The following is an 18,478-nucleotide window of genomic DNA, read 5'->3' as shown; positions in this document are numbered from 1 at the left end:
CGAATTCTGCATAATCACTCTAAGGTCTCCAGCATACTGTGATTGAGTGTCTATCTATCCATTGCGCCTGGCATCACAGCAGTCCTGTAATCAAATCAAAGCAAGCATCTACATGCACCGAGCTGATCAATACATATATACAACTAGCTCCCGTAATCTTCGTTTTTCCTGTTCGTCCTCATCGAGTCTGTCTGACCAGATTTTGACTGATCACTCCTCAATATTGCCTGAGGTAAGAAGTCCGAGCTGTTTGTTTGCCAAAGCATTTAGATTGGGCGAAGACGGTTCGCTTTTTCTAGCCTTCAAAGCCTCTTCATTTTTTGCCACCAAGTTGCGCAGTGAGTCCTCAGCTGTTGAAGACCTTCCCGGACTGATGGCAGATCCAACTTGAGCTTCTGTTATTCTTGGAGAGGTTTTATCAATGTTTGGAACCGCATGCAAATCTGTGCTATCCGTACTGATGGAAGGCAGACCAGTCACCGATTTTGGGCTGTCGGGAGCTATAAGGTGATCGGTTTGTGCCGGAGGTGAGTAGGGCTCTCCAGCGTCCGAAGAGACGGAAGATACGAAGTCTGACATGGAAGCTGTACGAGATTGCTCTTTGGATGGTAGCGGAGGGGGAACGGCAAAGTCAGGTATCGAAGGCTTTGCGGGAGAAGGGATATCAAACGGAGTTTTCTTGATGTCAGTGATGTTCTGTGGGGAATCCTTGGACAGCAAAGGTTGCGTAATCCGACGTTGTCGATCCTGGACGTCCTCTATCCTTTCTTCCCTCAGACCATCCTCCGTCGAGACCCTCCTCACCATAGGTTCAGCTGCGTTATGTCCAATGCCCGTGACTTGTCCAGGTCTCTTTGGTACTCGGGGAACCACCATCGATCTACCAGAAGTTGGTTGCTGCGATACCGGCGGTGAGTCTAATGACTGTTGACTTTGAGAAGGGTTGAAGACATTGGGATTGGGCTGAGGAGATATGCCGTCCTTGATTATGCCTGTAGTTGTCTTTGGAACTGATGGAGAAGACCACTTTGGCGGGGAAGTTGATGCTGGCGACGCTGCTGACTTTGGGGAAGCGAAAAGACTCGGTCTGGAGCTGGAAGAAGAAGATCGACCTCTTGAGGGTATATTCATGGGTACTGGTGCAACGCTAGCATGTGCTGCGGCATTGAGCCTATCTTGTAGAGACCGATGTGGTGATGTGGATAATACTGATCTCTCGTCTTCCCGCTGATCTTCTTCCGGAGGCCTATACAACGCGGGCGATCGAGTCTCCTCCTCGAGACCGAAACCTTCTTTCATTGCTCGTCTTTTGGCTGCGAGACCTACACCCCATTTCTTGAGAGATTCTCTTGCGGTTCCGACCTGAGCTTGTATAGCCTTTTTGTCTCGAGATCGAAGAGTGCTTATCAATGAGGCCGATGAACTCTGAGCAGTCTCTGGGGGAGCTATGACACCTGTATCCGTACTTGACATCGAGACTGAGGATGTGCTAGATGGGCGCGGCGTGCCGCTCAACCTGTGGATGTTGATCTCACCACGAGGCGTGGACGATGCTTCGGATGGCTGGATTGCTTCGAGTGATTTCTTCTCTGCCTCTGAAAGCGGCATAGTACTAGACGAAACCTGCACGGCAGCGATTTCTGGGGTGTTCGCGTAATTGGCGTCGGTGTGATTTGAGTCCGCCACTAATTTAGGAACTCGATCTTTACTTTGTGAACGTTGTCGTTTCATATCATCTTGCCCATCGGCGCTGAGTCCACCGGTAACAGTTTGGTTGGCTAAAGAAGGTGGTTGAGCGGTGCCAGTCTGAGCAAACCATTTTTTTGTTGCTTGAATTGCTGCAGCCTTTGGAGCTGGTATGTTGTTACTCTGAGAAGGGGGAGCCGTATCGGTTCGTGATATACCTATTTCAGGTATTTCTTCCGTTTTCAATGAGTCTCTGATATCGGTACTCTTTGACTTTTGGTGTGGGTTACGTTTGCGTAGATTCGAAGTAGAAGGTATTGCGGAGGAAGGATCTTCGTTGGATGTTTGTACTTCAATCTCAGACTTTGGATCAAAGGCGTTGCTGGATTCGACTTCACTGCTTTGCTTCATTTTACTTGCTTCATCGAAAATTCCACCTCTCAAGTCCAGCCGGGAAGTGTCAAAGAACGCGATATCGTCCATATTAGGAAGAACAACAGATTCGGCAATCTAGCAAAGATATTAGCAAGTTGTAGGTGACCGATACGTGGAGGAACGCACCACATCTCTTATCTGCTTTTCAATCGCTTTTAACACCATTCCAATCTGTATCTTCCTTTCACTGACTATAGGTACTATCTCTATCTCCATCTTCGGCATGGAGGTGAAGCCGTACCAGAATCTGTTACTTGGAGGTTTCTTCATTTGCATGACTAAGTTTCCCTCAAAAGATTTTACTACGACGGCCAACACAAGATCCACCACATAAGGTTTAAACCCGGTCGGTATGGTGGCTGTTGTAGCTATCGTAATACGTACATCAGAGTCGCTTCTGTTGGGTTGCGATTTGTATTGCATATGTGCCTCAAATGCTGATGTGCCTTCGGATGTAAGGTCTTTCAGCATCGGCTTAGAGAAACTGTACGAGTGTTCAGTTACGCCCACTCTATGCTTGAGGTGATCAATGACTTACAACGGGACTGATGTGCCCACATTCACCTCTCTGACAACTATGGGACCTAAAAACCCAGGTCTGTTGACTCTTGTCATTTTCTTCATAATCCTTGATATGATGAACTACTGATCTATTAGTTTAAGAGGCCACATGATGAAAAGAATTCTCTGACTGACCTGTTCGAGCGCGTCCGTCTTGTATAAGGAGAAGAATATCCTTCCGATCATAGCATTAAACCATCTCATCGGTATTGGATCTGGCTCCGTATCTATGGTCTCCACCAAAGTTTGCATGTCCCTTGGATCATAGACCTGAGAGGTGATGGCCTGGGGGGACTGCGACGATGCTTTGAGTAGAGCCATATACCAGTCTTCCATTCTGTGGATAGTCAGCTCGAATTTCAACATATCAGAGGACATGACGAGTCATCCCGAACCTCGGTTAGAAAAAGAAATTAGGAGATGTGAGCGAACTCACTTCGTATTAGATTTTGTGAACAGGAAGATCGGTTTATTTTCTATTTCTCTATCCTTCCCTTCTTCAGCTTCAGCTTGCATGCCTTTGGTGATTACCGGCAATCCCTTTTTTGCAACACCTTTTACAACTCGAAGTACCACTGCGTTCCGCTTGGAGAATAGCTCAGAATCTTTCCCCTTGAATCTTCTGCCATCTTCCTTCTCCATCCTCACCACATACTGATCCACTCCAAGAGCAGCAACGCAGTTAGTCTTGGTTTCATCTTCGTATAAGAACAGTACTGAACCTTTGAGAACACAAAAGAAGAACTCCCTAGGTAGCGGTTCTTTTTTAGCCGCTCGCAACTCGACCATTGAGCGATACGTTTGAGCGATACGAGCTGAATAAGTGGTAGTACCGGAGGTCGAACTATTTGTGTGCACTGAATCTGAATCTCCTTTCTCTTTCTCTATCGCTTCCTGTCCACCATCATCGTCGAGCGGTTCTTCGCTGTTGGTGGGGATAATGACGTTCTTACTATTCTGAGAGTTGGAATGAAATTGCCTCCTGACGGTGAGCCATCCTGACAGTGGCTTCTCAGCTTGGTCAAGCAATGCTTTGCTCTTTTCAACTTGCTCCACCTTCTCTTCGTTTTCCTGCAATCTTGCCTTTTCCTCCTTGTACGGGTCCGAGTCTCCTACAGGTACTGAGCCATACTTATACACATATGCTGATTGCAACAGGCTGTGAGCAAGCGACCTATTTTAGATCTTGACTCATGAAGATCTTGACTTACCAATAATAGATATAATGAGAACCGGAATGAAGGTGACACCGCCTAAGACGTAGATGACTAACCATTGAAATGGCCACCACATTTTCCAGGGCAGTGGAGATCAAGGCTGACTAGGAGCTGTGCCCGTGTTGCCTTCTCAATTAAGACGTTGCAAGAGGTAATTCAATTGGGATTACAGCGTAGATTCGCAATGATTTTGCGTTTATTCCACGCTTTACATGCATGTTCACGAGAATGGGGGCCCATTGAGGTGACGTAGCTAGAGGAAAAGTCTGAGAATTAGGCACCTCGCGGATCCACGTGACTAAAACCACAAAGAAAGTTTTGAGGCGCGCGGCTCGATAAGAGCTTTGGTGAGCCTTTTTGGCTTTAGCTGACAGCCTCGAGTGTCTCCATGTACTCAGTTGCTACCTTGGTTTAGATTGACCAAGGACAGTCAACGGGCGGAATGACATCTTACAATACATGCGCAGTGATTAAAGAGCTGTCGTGAGGGTCTTGGCAAATCTGAGGAGTCAATTTGGGATTGATCCCATATGCACCGAAACGATGTCGAATAATCGCACAAAGCGGAAAAAGGAGAAGCACAGTTGCAAACACCTCCACCATCTTCAATCATATCTCAAGTGCATTCGATCTTGGCCCGACATCTTTCGGATCAGCTTTCAGGTCAGTCAACAGGGACGGCAAGCCCATTTGAGCCATGTGAATAGTTTAAATGCAATTGACAACGGCAGAACCATGTATCAAGGTACGTATCTCATGTTTCTGTAACGCCTGTCGGTCTACTATGACAAAGTCCCCACTTCGGCCGCTGTCGGACATTGTATCAGCACTGTGCGAAGACGACGCTAAGAAAGGCTACGATGGTGCATTTTCAGCCACCTAGGTTTTCGTGAGGTTGAGGCATGACACGCACGTGCTTTATACGTCGACGCCAATTCGGTTCAAGATTCGACCTCAACACCTTCCTGTCTTGCGGGCGTTAACATTCGTACTCCTTCTTCTTCCTCTTCCCGTCGTAGAAAAGATGTGGCAAAAATCAATTCAGGGGTATGATATCAATAGGAACACGTACCTGTCGATCACTTTGGTATGGCCCTGAGAATGCGTCTCTTCGATGGCAAACATTCCGCTGAACATCACAATATGGCATGGAAGCCACTATCCGCTTGAACGAATCTGCTACAAATCGTAAAGAAAGGACTGATATTCTTTAGGAAACGCCTTTATACATGGCTCAGACGTACGGGAACTTCTAAAAATGGATCTGATACACGCGTGCAGAAAATACAATGCGTAATATCAATCTTCCAAAAACGTAAAGAATAGCTGGTGGAAATTGTGAGATTTACGTTGCAGCGTTCGGGGATAGGACAGCCATCTCCCCAATCAAGATGAGGAGAGTGCTTATGTAGCATTGAGATCTCGCTCAGATACAACGAGGCATTGAGTCCACCTAAGAATGCTATTTTTGCTCGTGGCAGCAACGTTGTTTACGTTCTTTACTGCTCTGCCATGTTTCTTCCCAAAGTTTCGGAACAAGTGGTTACCCTGAGTGAATAACGTTGTGACTACTCAACAAGGAAATGTTACGCCGCACCCGAATAAGATGAAATGTCCTATCGGTGAAACATTTTACGGATTTGGTTCATTTTTAACAATTCAGGGTAATATGTATGTCGATCCCATGGAATGGCCGATTTTATATCATTTTTGATGAGGTATTCAGCACTTCTTTAGAGTTGTTCGGGCGTGTACCTGATTCAAGGAATTTTCATACAGGCCTGAGCCACCGCATAATCTGAGTGTATGTCAACCATGTTCTCTTGCGAAGCAGTAGGACTAGAATGATCAAGCAATACTATATTACGATCGAGAATTCAGTCGCTCCACGAATCCGCCCCTCAACTTCGTCAACTATAAATATACAGGTACCCATTTGTCGATCCTCAGAAATATTCAATTGTACATCGCTGTGATTGATCACCTCCCCTACTATTGAATACTACATCGCTCAACATGGAGCACAGGAGGTGAGTTATCAGTTTTCAAAGAATATTGGCATTCGCTGATCGGCCGTCAACAGCCAAAGAAATCAACAGTCTCGATGGGCTCATCAAGGTCCAACTCTTACTCCAAATACTACCAAAGCACTGATAGCTTCTTTTGCTACTGAAGTACCGTCGTCTACCACTTCGCCTGACTCCTTATATTCAGCCAACTCACCAACTTTCCGATCTCCAACTTTTCCAAGCGATGCAGCTTTTGAGTATGATAATAGTCTTGAGGAAGTGCAGGCTGAAGCGTACGACGAGATGAGAGAGCCTATCGATGTGGACGATGATGAAAACTTTGATAGCCCCCGATGGACCGGACAAGGTAATAGACGGCCTTCATGGGCTTTATCGGCCGTAGGCTCTGTCATTTCACTCTCACCGAGAGGCAGTTTCAGTGGAAGTATAGATAGCAGAAGAGGATCGGTACCAAAAGCACCTAAGATACCACATGAATCACGAAGACCATCGACTGCAAGTTTCCTAGGATTTGACCTGGCAAGCAACAGACGGCCGTCAAGTGCGAGAAGCTTTTCAATGAGACGACGATCAAGTGCTTATTCTGCTGGCTCTGGATCCCTTTTCGACCCAGTCGAAGATTCAAGGCTGAGAAACATAGCAAGTCTCGAACTATTGCGCAGAAGGTTCTCAGAGGTCGTCGACGTGGTTTACTCGAGTGACGAAGAAGAAGAAGTCAGAGGTGCTTGGGCATATCAATGGTCGCCTGCTACCGAAGAAACAGACTATGATGAAGACGATTCCGAGATCCACACGGCTCCTTATGTTCCAACGCCTGATTTGCGTACTGGATCAATACCTTCTTTGTACTCGAATTTCCCACTCGAATCAGTGGCAATGGTTCCTGCTCATCCTCAAGAGGACAATGAGTCATCCCCGTTGGACTCATCACCGCTTCTACAAGCACCTCGATTCGCTATTCCAACAATGCAAATGATTGGTACACCCCCGCCTCCAGCTCAACCCAACGCGATTCTAAGAAACAGGAGTCGGCCTGTCTTGAATCGTTCCGCTACTACCTATGTTCCACCTCGATCTATAGGTGTTCCACCTGGTGCGGCGCCTCCTCGACCAGGACTAGCTAGATCAGTATCAAATCCATTTTTCTCCTCCTCTACATCCTCTCAAGAGGCTGCAAAAGCCCTTGAGATAAGAGCAGCAGGATCGTTTCCCATAGCCAGAGCCACTCCACTCGGAACTTCGCCACTTCGAGAATCTATGAGACGCCAGTCAGTCGTTTCTGATGGTGAAGCTCTCAGAAAAGGCTCTCTAGATGACCGCAGACGAAGCTCCCTTGCGCCGATAGGCCAGCGAGATCGGAGAAGTGGCTCAACTACTTCTGATAATGAGGCTACTCGACGCGCTTCGTTGGCGGAAAGAAGGTTATCCTTGGTTAAGGAAAGTGCTCTTCGACGTATGTCAGGAGATGTTAGGCGATCTTCGAAAACCACGCCAAACTCGCGTAAATCGTCTGAAATCAGTTTAGGGAAGCAACAAGCTCAATACGATTACAAACGACCGTCAAGAGATTCAAGAAAATCCTCAGTGGTCAGCATTGGTGAATATGGATATCTAGCTCCCCAGATCGTCATCGATGCCCCGACGATATCACCTCCCCTGCAAGCCACACCAACGGTGCCGTCTACAAATCTAACCAGTGAATTACCCCGACTACGAGCAAATGCACCTCCTTCAATCGTTCTCCCAGCTTATACATTTCCATCCCCTGCGTCAACATTCACAACGAGTCCCAGCAGTAGTACCCCCAGATTTCATCCTTTGGCTCATTTCTTAAATAATGCTTCACCAACATCATCCAGCCCTCAAGATCCATTGACTCCTAACACTAGTAGGGGGTTCTTCCCGGCCGTAAACACCACCTCTCCCAAGCTGAATATGATCAATCGAGGTAGACCGATCGCTTCACCAGAGTTCGCATCGTCATCTTCATTGCCCTTCCGGTCACCTCAACCACCTTCCCCCAAGTCGTCGCCAGTCATTCCTGTCCAGGATGTCCCTCCTCTCCGCCGACCAGTGGAAGCCGAACAACCGTCCCCCAAAACTGTTGGAACTCAGCGCAAACCCGTTCCACAATTATCCAACGAGGATTTGAGAGCGAAACGAATGGAAGAAGAGAGATTACGCTCGCCTAGTGGAGACATGGCACTCAGACAGCTTGAAAGTAGGAGAGGAGCGACTTCTTTTGCTGTAGGTCGACAATTGGCATCATCCAATGAAATAGCCAGAGTCAAAGGAGCGGATCACCGAAGAACCATCAGTATAGAAGATATGCACCTGGTTTTAGCAAATGAACGGTCAGGTGAACTGGGGGACACGACACGGCCGAATTTCAGGAGACAAGCTACTTTATCCCCTCAAGCGAATAAAATTTCGAGACCAACAATGACCAGAGGTATCTCTGTTCCTGTACCGATGGCTTCTGACTATACTTTCCCTTCTCATTCGTCTTCTTCCGAAATCAGACGCGAGAGAATAGCGGGAGAACCGCTGTACCAATTTCCTCAGCCATTATCCAGGAAAACCCAGGGCATCAAGTACCCTTCACAACACCTACCATTGGATCAAAGAAAATCTATAACTTTTGTTGAACCTCCTTCACCTAGAAATCTAAGCGCGAAACCAAAAATGGACAGAACATCCTCTTTCACTAGATTTTTCCAGTCTATGTCCAAAAATCATTCGTAGTAGCGGTTATTTGCTTTCATCCATTTCTCGCAGATCATTATGTATGTTTGTAGTCCTTGTATTGAGCCTTGTATGCAACATCTGTGTATCAAGATAGTCTCGATAACCGTATGCATGGGGTTACAAATCGGAACCTGATGTACAATTGACGAAAATCCCTCTTGACAGCCTCTCGCGACTAAGCTTTATACAATTAAGGGGGAAATCGCAGTTCTGGACATTCATTATATTTCATTAAACTCGTATACCCTTATTCCTCTTTTCGGTTCCTCCTATAGCTTCACCATATCCTTGCGTTGCTTTACTATTATGCGGCTCCGATTGTTCTGCATCATCTTTCCCAGAGTGAAGTAATTCTAGTAAACGTGGCAATAAACTATTCTGTCTGCAAAGTAAAACCAATTCTTTCCCAGACTGGATGTCTAACAAGCCAGATTGTCGGTCCAGTAAATGATGGTTGGATTTAGTCGGTAGCAGGGGTCCCAAATCGGATTCTTCTTTCAATGCGTTGGTATATGATATACTAACACTGCCAGAACGTCCTTTGTCGTTCGAACCTCTCTGGCTTGATCCTACTCGACCACGCATTGTTCCAGGAATACCTTCGGCGGTAACAGATGAAAGAGATTTGTCTTCAAGTGGAATCAAGGCGTCTCTAAGCACTTGTATAGAAACGTTTTCAGCAGTTAGCCGGATCTTTTGTTGCAATGTTGTAGCCGAGACATATTTTGACTGTTGAGTCGAGGTGATTTGACGTGACAGCATTTTACCCCATACTCTTCTGGTGTCAACATCTGGTACACTGAAACAATACTTCCTTCTCAGACCAGTATGAGAGGTGAAAGAGACATGAAAAGTATGCTTCATGAAAGCTCTCTCAACCGTGAATAGCCTTGTATTCCCTAGGTTACCATATGATGCGCTGAGGAGTTCATCAGCTCGTACACGGCCCTCCTGCGAATACATCTACTTACGCATTGATTCCAATTCTGTTGAATAACAGTGGATGTATGCCCAGGCTTGTTCCCCTGACTCGGAAGCTCTGTTCTGGTGTATGTGCGAAATCTAATACAGGGGGATCAAATTCCAAGCCCTGCCCATGAAGTTTGACTTTGAAGGAAGGATCAGGTGATGGTATCGATACAAGTATCTCTTCAGACCAGACATTATAGGTAAGTTTAGATGGGATTCTAGGAGTGATCGAAACTGGTTTTTCTAATTGGTTTTCATCCGACTTTAATGCCTGGACAAGTTGAGAGGTTGAAATTGAATCGAAAATATCACTTAAAAGCTCGGTTGGCACTAATTGTTTTGGATCCTTGGATTTGAATGCTGATATGAACGTGTCTATGTTTATAGAGTGGTTTGGTAAAGCGAAGCCAAAAGTACCATACAACGCATCGTTGAATTGCATGATCGCTAAAACCAATTCGGAAGCTAATTCACGGTCATAGGAGATGTGGCTGTGGTTCGCTTCGAAATATCGATAAGCGAATCCTCGTAACAAAGCTTCGCATGCTATTGATTCGGTAGGTAATCGAATTGATAGTAAGAACATTCGTAAAGCTTCGTCAATCCTTACATGTAAAAAGTTGAATCGACCGATGAAATGTCGCATGAGTCTGTCATTGTCCGCCAGAAGGTGACCGATTTGAGCCCGATCCAATTCCGGTGTCTTGAAAATCAAGGAAGCGAGAGTAGCAGTATCGACTTTTGGGTTACTTCTCTCTACCAGATAGGAACAAGCGGAAACCGGATCCTGCGCGAATTGATCGATGAATTTGGTAACCACAGGGTGACGAGGAGGTTCTTTAGTTGGTTCCTCAGTAAGACCAGAGACTGCAAGCTTATCGAGGTTTACAATGGATTTTACGATATACTTCATGTCAAGGGTGGCATGAATGCCGCGTGTTATCATGGGTTTAGCGATGACTAAGATGTCGTTGAAGAGGAAGAGATACCGATCCTTCACGGTCTGTAGAACGAGTTCGTGGTCAGCACGAGATAATGAGAAATCTGTTCGGTACAACAGTAACTTACGTGCGCATTGACGACCTGTAAGATCTGTGTCGACAACAACAATTTCCTTGGTGGATCATCCAGGATGTCTGGTCTATCGGGATCATCAGGACCTAGAGCCAAAACGGCGTCCATACGAAGTAAGACGTCTTTAGACTTCTTCGTCAATCCTTCCTCTTCTTCTTTGGAGACAGCCAGGGGTCCATTTTGTCCTTTCATAGAAAGAAACCTTGTGAATCTGGACCCTTCTTCACTGACTTCTGGGACGACAGACACGGTTGGAGAAGCAGATCTGTGTCGAGCAGGCTTGACTGCTAATGTCTGAGGAGGCGAAGATGGTGCAAAAGGATCTACGTCTGAGGATATTATCCGAGCACCTTGGCCCAACGTACGGGACTCTCCAGCAACGTCGAGTATGGAGCTCTTGCGTGAGACACTACCTGAGGATCGAGGGGAAGTTGGATGGCCAAATGCTTTGGATAACCAGTTTCGCTTAGTGGCACTGTCGGCCGAGGCTCTTCTATCATCGGGATGAGTGGGAAGAGGTAGACTGTAGATCGATTCCTGTGGTGCTGCGCGTTGTATAGGAACAGCAGAATCAGACTTTTGGTGAAGGAGTTTCGGTGCTTCTCCCACAGTCAGGTTTCCATCTACATGCTTACGTTCAAGCTGAGCAATACCAGGGAAAGGCGATAGCTTCGGACTCATGATCCGAGGATCATTTAGATTGGCTCTTGGAAGAAATGAGACTTGTGATGGATCATTTGAAAGTTGATGTTGGAATATTGATGTCGCCTGAGTATCGGACTGATCGACTGATGAAGCGGCCAAAGAGCTGACAGAAGGTTGGTGTCTGGGTACATGCTCTTGAGAGAAAGAATGAGAAGCAGATGATTCGGAACCTCTTCGAATGAAGCTACCTGGTTGATGAAGCATGGGACTACCTGGTGGGCTCTGAGTGAAACTACTGATTGACGTCCTGCTTTTGTTCCTCTTTTTCATAGCAGATCTCACGCTACCTTTGAGTTTAGCAGAGAAGCTACCTGTCTTCTGGTTATAGATGTTATCCGATGGAACCCGTATTTCTTGATCGTCTTTTCCTCCCACTTCTTCCCAAGACATCACACTGTCGGTGCGAATTGTAGATCGGGATGGCGATGTATGATCGACCTCGTGATCTGACGGAATCCCATCAGCAGAGGATAGAGCGTGATCAGATCCGGAGGGGCTGCGAATAATGGGAGAATCGTTGAACGTTGCTTCTGTAGGCAAATGACGATATCAACATTGCCTCTTTCTGCAAAGAGGATGACTGTCTCGAGAAGCGATGACAGAACTCACGATGCATGTCTTTAGCAGGCGTACCCCATTCACTGCCATCAAGAATTTCTTGTGGCCATGGGTGAGCGTTCGTTCGCGGTCTCAAGCCAGCTGAACCACCCATGATGAACATCATTGAATCCAAACCACTTAGAGTGGATCCGCCAGGAGAATGAGGACTTCGGATGGTACTTTGAGTCGACGTTGAGCTATGGGGCATGTGACCACGGGGCGGTGTGGCATAATGAGGCTGCGGAGGAAGTAAGGGTTCATCATCAATATGAATGACTGGATGAGATTGAAGGCCCGAAGCATGACCGTCCTGTTCGGTTGTAGTGATCACAGGTAGTGGGTCTTCTCCACCCGTACCACCTCTAGCTGTGCGACTTGACAGACTTCGCCTAAGATGTGATTCATATTCGAAGGGTTCCTGGGAAGATGCCAATGTCCCTCTTGATATCGGTCGATCTGCCGTACTGAGATTGAGTAAATCGGCTTGAGGTCCAGGTGGAAACGCAGATTGATGTGGTTCTTGAGGTGAATGTCGTTTGAATGAAGGGATCTCGTCAAACATTCCTTGAGGTTGAGCGCTGTGATGAACGCCCAAATCGTTGACATATGCAAAGTCCTGCTGATGTTCATCGGATTGAATCTGATGTTCTTCGTCGAATTTTGCCTCATATGATCCTTCCGCGTCTTCCTGCGCAGCATCATTGTCCTCAGATCTCACTTCCTCAGTCTCGAGACCGACTCTTCTTTCTTGCCATAATCTCCTGACTTCTTCCTCTTCTTTCTGCCTTGCTGCTCTCCTCTCTGCTAATCGTTCCACCATTCTCCTGCCTACAGCACTCCTTCTTTCCTCTCCCATGTTAGAGGAAGAAACAGTGAAGCTTCTTTGGAGCCTTGGTCTTGCTTGTGTCAGCGCCAGAGAAGGAGAGGCCAAATAAACAGGAGCTTCAGCAGCTGGAGGCCTATTTGCGGCTAGATCCAACATCCTAGGTCCACCCAATGTACCCGCTCTAGTCAAGTTGACGCGTGTAGGTGTTGATAACGTAAACTCATCCTCGGCTGGAGTATCCCTTCCACCAGTAAGCTTAGACATTGCTTTAGCTCTTGCAGCATTGGAGTTGGATCGCTGGAGGGTAGCGAGCTCACCAAGAGTAGGCAAGGGACTGGGGGTATTTCTGCCCGCTCCAACACCGATCGGGACGGAATGGGGGTAAGGATTGGGTGACAGACCCGTTGGTGTCAGAGAAGGTAAATAAGACTGAGCAAGTTGCATGGGCCCCCAGTCACCTACCGGTGGGGTATTGGGTTGATAAGGGGAATTGAGTGGCATAGAAGACGTCATATGGTAAGACGAAGCTGGAGAAGCGGAACGCTGCATTTGCATCGGCGTTGCTGAAGAGTACACGTTTGAGTGATCGAACGACGTTGCTACAGGTGAAGGGGAAAGGATTTCCTGAGTGTCTGACGGGCTTGGAGATACGCTGAGCGAAGAAGGTTCAGCAGACTGTGGTGGTGGTGGCTTGTTCGACATGCCGACTTCGTCAGGATGGGTTGATGGAACATCTGACTCGATGGCCTGTGCGAGAGAAGGTCTTCTGCCATCCGGGCGACGAGGTAAGGAAGCTGCTCTTTTGAGCTTGGCAACTGCTTGAGAGCGTACTTCAGCTGGTGTAGGTGGAGATACAGGTCTAGAACCTGACCTGGACGATGACCTTGATGCATAGAAATATTGTTTTGTTGGTGAAGAGGACATGTTGAGTGAAGGTGAAAGGCGGAAATAAGATTCGGTAGGATGAATTGGGTGGTCGTCGCGTCAGTGCGAGATTTGTTTATACCATATTATGAATCTTGAGGCTGGATTCAAGGTCGCAAAGGTGAGAGCTGTTAGATGAGTACAGAAGGATTGCAAAGGGAAAGAGATAGGTAGATCAATGCGGTTATATAAATGATTTCTATGTCAGATACGATGAAAAAGGCGAAGACGATCCCGCAAATGGTTGAAAAAGAATTAAAATGGGTAAGTAACTGTTGTTGTCTCAGGTTTTATGTTATATTTTACAGGAACAACCGATTGAATCCCTTATTCCTAAAACCTTTCTTCTTTCACCTCTACATTTTGTTGAATAACTCTAATCAGGCTATCGTCCAGACTCACCTCGACGATACAGCGCATAACGATCTTCTTGCAGTCCAGACAGAACGACCTCACCTCGACTCGTAGAGTGCATTCCTATTTTGGCGTGCTCAAAGGACCGTCACTTGAGGTATGATCACTCTTACTCCCCTCTCGTCCTCAGCTGCGGCCTCGTCCTCGTCTGAACCAGTATGCTATCTCTTGGAGCTGGATGACGCAAGGATCCTGTTGGATATGGGACAAAAAGACTATCGTACCAGCTCATTGCAAACCTCATGGGACTACGAAGAGAAGGTCAGAGAGTAAGTTGTCACTATCTTCCATTCCATATGGAGCGAAACTCAACGACTCATGCGTGTCCCTGCTTACTCGAAACTGCAGACTTGCGCCTACACTATCCCTCGTACTTCTATCACATTCTCCTACCACTTATCTTTCCCTTTATCCTTATGCAAGAGCGAGATGGGGTTTATCCTGTCCTGTATATGCTACCCAACCCACGGTGGAGATGGGCAGAGTGGTGTGTTTGACAGAAGTGGAATCATGGAGAGCAGAATGCCCGGTGGAAGATGCGTCTGATATCGCAAACGGTAATCGAGCAGAAGGAAGTAGACCGAACAAAGGCAAAAAGCCACTGCGAGGACCTTTTGTTCCTACCATGGAAGAAGTTCACGAAGCATTTGATTGGATTAAAGCAATTAGATATAATCAGCCCTTACATCTCGGAGGTATGTAAGACATGGCGCTTGCTCGAGAATTTTCTGTACTGAACACTGCCCGTTTGAACAGGTGATCTGTCACATCTACTTCTGACACCATTCCCGTCTGGACATACATTAGGGGGAACGCTTTTCAAAATCCGTTCACCAACTTCAGGTACTATCTTATATGCTGTCGGTATCAATCACACTAGTGAAAGACATTTGGATGGAATGGTTGGCGGTAAGTACATGTCACTGGTAGTGGATGGAATTGTCTGACTTCACACATTTGTAGGACAAAATGGTCCAACTGGGTATGCCGAAGGCGTTATGCGACCCGATTTGCTTATTATCGAAGGTGGCAGAAGCGAGGTGGTGAATGTCAAGAGGAGAGATAGAGAGACTGCTCTACTGGGTTGGTATTCGCGCCTTTCATCCGAGTTGCAGAGCTGAAACTGGCATCTAGATCTTGTCACCTCCACACTTGAGTCAAATCATTCGGTCCTTCTCCCGTGCGATCCTTCACCACGTCTACTCGAGTTACTCGTATTATTAGATCAGCATTGGACATTCAAGCTCAATCCTACTACCAAGCGTCGGCAAACGAGTTCAACCGATCCATGGTCATATCCGCTGTGTCTGGTCAGTAGGACAGGGCAAGATATGGTATCTTTCGCTAGAAGTTTGATAGAGTGGATGGGAGGTGTAGTGAAAGAAGCTGGAGGCGAAGAAGTCGTGGGTGATTTGGCCGGTAATAAGAGAGGTGGAAAGAGGAGGAGAAACGCAGGTGCTACTCTCGGCTCGGAGTATGGAGCTTTGGATTTTAGGTGAGTCACTTGCCATTTCCTTGAGAACCGCAAGAATGTTCAACTGATGAAGCCGTAGACATGTTCAATTCTTCCTATCACCTGCGGATCTGCTTCAAGCTTATCCATTAATGAAGCCAAAACTGGTCTTGGCAATACCATCGACCATGTCTCACGGCCCTTCGAGATTCCTCTTTACCACGATGGCGAGTACCGAGGGGAACGTAGTGCTTCTGCCCTCTAGGGGAGAAGATAACACTTTAGCCAGAGATTTGTACAAGCGATGGGAAGTGGAGCAAGATGAGGGATCCAAGTGGTCAAGAGGTAGGATTGGAAGGACAAGCGGATTGAAAGGTCAACTGCAATTGAAAGTGAGCCACATCCGTCTCAAAATATGGACATGAATTGATGACGTTCAACACAGATGGACTTCAAAGTCCCGTTAATCGGTTTAGAACTGGAATCACATCTAGAATCTGAAAGACTTGCCAAAGAGAGAGAAGCTGCACATCAAGCCGCTGTTGATCGATCAAAGCGGATGTTGGAAGCCGACGATCTTGATGAATCTGAATCCGAAGGGTCCGAAGATGGAGAAGAAGCAGATGGAATAATAGTCAGGAGGCGTGATGAGAATGTCAATGCAAACGCATTTGCAGGAGATGGAGAAGATGTCAAGACAATGTCTTTTGACATCTACGTGAAAGGTCAGCAGATGAGGGTCAACAGAGGTGTCCCAGGAGAAATGACGAGGTTTAGGATGTTCCCTTTTCTAGAAAGAAAAGGTAGAAAGGTCGATGCATATGGAGAAGGTCTCGATATCGGCCAATGGGTCAGAAAAGGTAGAGAAATCGAAGAAGAAGGGGAAACTGAAGAAGTCAGGGAGAAAAAGAAACAGAAAGAGGAAGAAGAAGAAAGACAAGTGAGTTTGGAGTTCAGTCATCCCCTAAAAGCGGTGTCGTTGAGCTCAGTTTGGTGCTGATATCCGTATCTGTTCGGACCACGCAGAAAGTACAGCCCGAAGCCCCGTCGAAATACATATCAGAAACTTTCACTCTTGACTTAAAAGCATCAATCTTCTTTGTGGACATGGACGGTTTACATGATGGTCAATCGATCAAAACTATAATAGCGGATTTGCAACCTCGTAAACTAGTGTGTACTTGATCTTTCTTGGTGTTGGTATTGGATTACGGAAGTTGATAGTGGGCTGATTCACCAATCCACTCAGATATTGGTTCGATCGAAGGAAGAGTCTACTTCGTCCTTAGTCAAATATCTCAACTCTACCTCGGGCATAACGAATGACATTTACAGTCCGTCTACAGAAGAACAGATTAAGATAGGTGAACACGTACAGTCGTATTCCATTACTCTAGGCGATAGCATCTCTGTTGGATTAGCTAAGAAGTGGTCCAAGGTAAGATCGATCGTTTCCCAGCGTACCCTGCCGTACCTGATCGTGAAGTGTTTGGGCTGATCAAGAACGCACAGTTCGAGGGATATGAAGTAGCTATGATAGATGGTAAAATCGCTTTTGCCCCTGGATCAACTGTACCGGTCTTAGAAGCTGCAGAGATGGTCAAGCCACTGCCCATCGAGACAGCTCCTGAGGAAGAGCAAAATGAAAAGAAAGTCATGGTAGAAGCTTCTTCGATGGAAAGGAAAGATGATGATGACACTGAAATGACAAGCGAACCAGCAAAAGAAGCTACTGTGGAAACCGCTCAAGATGAAGCCAATAACGTCTCAACTAAATCTGAACCGGATGTCGCTGAAGAAGCCATAGACCATACCAAACTTACAATTGCTGCCCCTCAATTGCAACCCGTGAAAGTCACGCCTAGTCAACTGCCTACGTCATTATATATAGGTACATTGCGACTGTCCTCCCTCAAATCATACTTGTCAACACTAAATCCCCCTATACCAGCTGAGTTCGCCGGTGAGGGTATATTGCTATGCGGTCCAGGATTACAAACAACCGAAGGGGAAAAAGTCAAATCTGGGAGTATAATAGTTGTCAAGAAGGTCGGTGAAGGAGGAATTGTAGTCGAAGGAACAGTAGGAAAGGTATATGATTTGGTCTCAAAAAGTGTGTCTGAACAGCTGGCCAGAGTCAATGCTGCTTAAATCATGCATCCCTCCAGTAGTAGAAATCTTAGTCCTGCTCAGAATGCCTAAAACTAAAGTATTCACACCCCGTCATGCGAATGAGGAATCTGTATTCTCCCTGTACTTTCTCTTTGTTCGCCAATTGACGCCGGCATCATTTCTTTCTGTCAGTCCGTCTTTTGTAACTATATCACACTGAACAGTTTTCTCTCTCTCCTTTACATCAGCTTCAAACATCATCTTAGCAGTGGTAATTATCAGAGCATCTCTGTCTATACCTTTTGTACTGATCAGCTCCTCTCCTTTCCCGATTCTGATCGCCCCATTCTCGCTATGTGACCCTCCGGCAAAGGCATTTGCTGAATTCCATAAGGCGTCAATATAAGCCGTATCAACTGAGTTGTCGATGGTCGACATAAATCGTTCCTTCGCTGATATACCTGCAGCTGTACCGATCGTCGAGAACTGAGATAAGTAAGACTTGAATCTGCTGGTATGCGATTCCGCAGTAGGCGAACGTGCCGTTTTAGATCGACCAGCGGAACCCTTTTCGTGCCGATATATTCGCGTTGAAGTTGAGGGTAGGGCCCGGGAACATTGAGTCAAAGTACTGCAATGACCATGCAGACGATCTCTAAGGCGAAGATAAAAACTAGAATTCATAGATGGAGTACGTCTGCGTTTTCTACCAAATGTCGAGGTT

General features: G+C 46.5%; 4 protein-coding genes across 4 annotated transcripts; 2 read left to right on the top strand and 2 right to left on the bottom strand.

Moving 5' to 3' along the window:
* Nucleotides 1-210: 210 nt before the first annotated feature.
* On the bottom strand, nucleotides 211-3,975 carry IL334_004686 (uncharacterized protein; the record flags this gene model as incomplete). The annotated part of the gene is made up of 6 exons (XM_062936403.1): nucleotides 211-2,196; nucleotides 2,248-2,605; nucleotides 2,660-2,763; nucleotides 2,818-3,019; nucleotides 3,119-3,827; nucleotides 3,894-3,975. The coding sequence occupies 6 exons, from the start codon at nucleotides 3,973-3,975 to the stop codon at nucleotides 211-213; spliced, it is 3,441 nt and encodes a 1,146-aa protein (XP_062792454.1).
* Nucleotides 3,976-5,915: 1,940 nt separating this feature from the next.
* Nucleotides 5,916-8,674, top strand: IL334_004685 (uncharacterized protein; the record flags this gene model as incomplete). The annotated part of the gene is made up of 2 exons (XM_062936402.1): nucleotides 5,916-5,929; nucleotides 5,983-8,674. The coding sequence occupies 2 exons, from the start codon at nucleotides 5,916-5,918 to the stop codon at nucleotides 8,672-8,674; spliced, it is 2,706 nt and encodes a 901-aa protein (XP_062792453.1).
* Nucleotides 8,675-8,908: 234 nt separating this feature from the next.
* IL334_004684 (uncharacterized protein) lies at nucleotides 8,909-13,775 on the bottom strand (the record flags this gene model as incomplete). Its single annotated transcript, XM_062936401.1, has 4 exons — nucleotides 8,909-9,596; nucleotides 9,649-10,649; nucleotides 10,715-11,955; nucleotides 12,035-13,775. The coding sequence occupies 4 exons, from the start codon at nucleotides 13,773-13,775 to the stop codon at nucleotides 8,909-8,911; spliced, it is 4,671 nt and encodes a 1,556-aa protein (XP_062792452.1).
* Nucleotides 13,776-14,288: 513 nt separating this feature from the next.
* On the top strand, nucleotides 14,289-17,793 carry IL334_004683 (uncharacterized protein; the record flags this gene model as incomplete). Its single annotated transcript, XM_062936400.1, has 10 exons — nucleotides 14,289-14,458; nucleotides 14,538-14,884; nucleotides 14,946-15,098; nucleotides 15,153-15,272; nucleotides 15,324-15,684; nucleotides 15,743-16,034; nucleotides 16,088-16,582; nucleotides 16,669-16,815; nucleotides 16,892-17,080; nucleotides 17,155-17,793. 10 exons carry the CDS (start codon nucleotides 14,289-14,291, stop codon nucleotides 17,791-17,793), a joined length of 2,913 nt encoding a protein of 970 aa, XP_062792451.1.
* Nucleotides 17,794-18,478: the final 685 nt, after the last annotated feature.

Source organism: Kwoniella shivajii, chromosome 6 (assembly GCF_035658355.1).
Source record: "Kwoniella shivajii chromosome 6, complete sequence".
In the NCBI taxonomy this organism is placed as follows: Eukaryota; Fungi; Basidiomycota; class Tremellomycetes; order Tremellales; family Cryptococcaceae; genus Kwoniella; species Kwoniella shivajii.
This window is presented reverse-complemented; position numbering and strand designations above follow the sequence as displayed.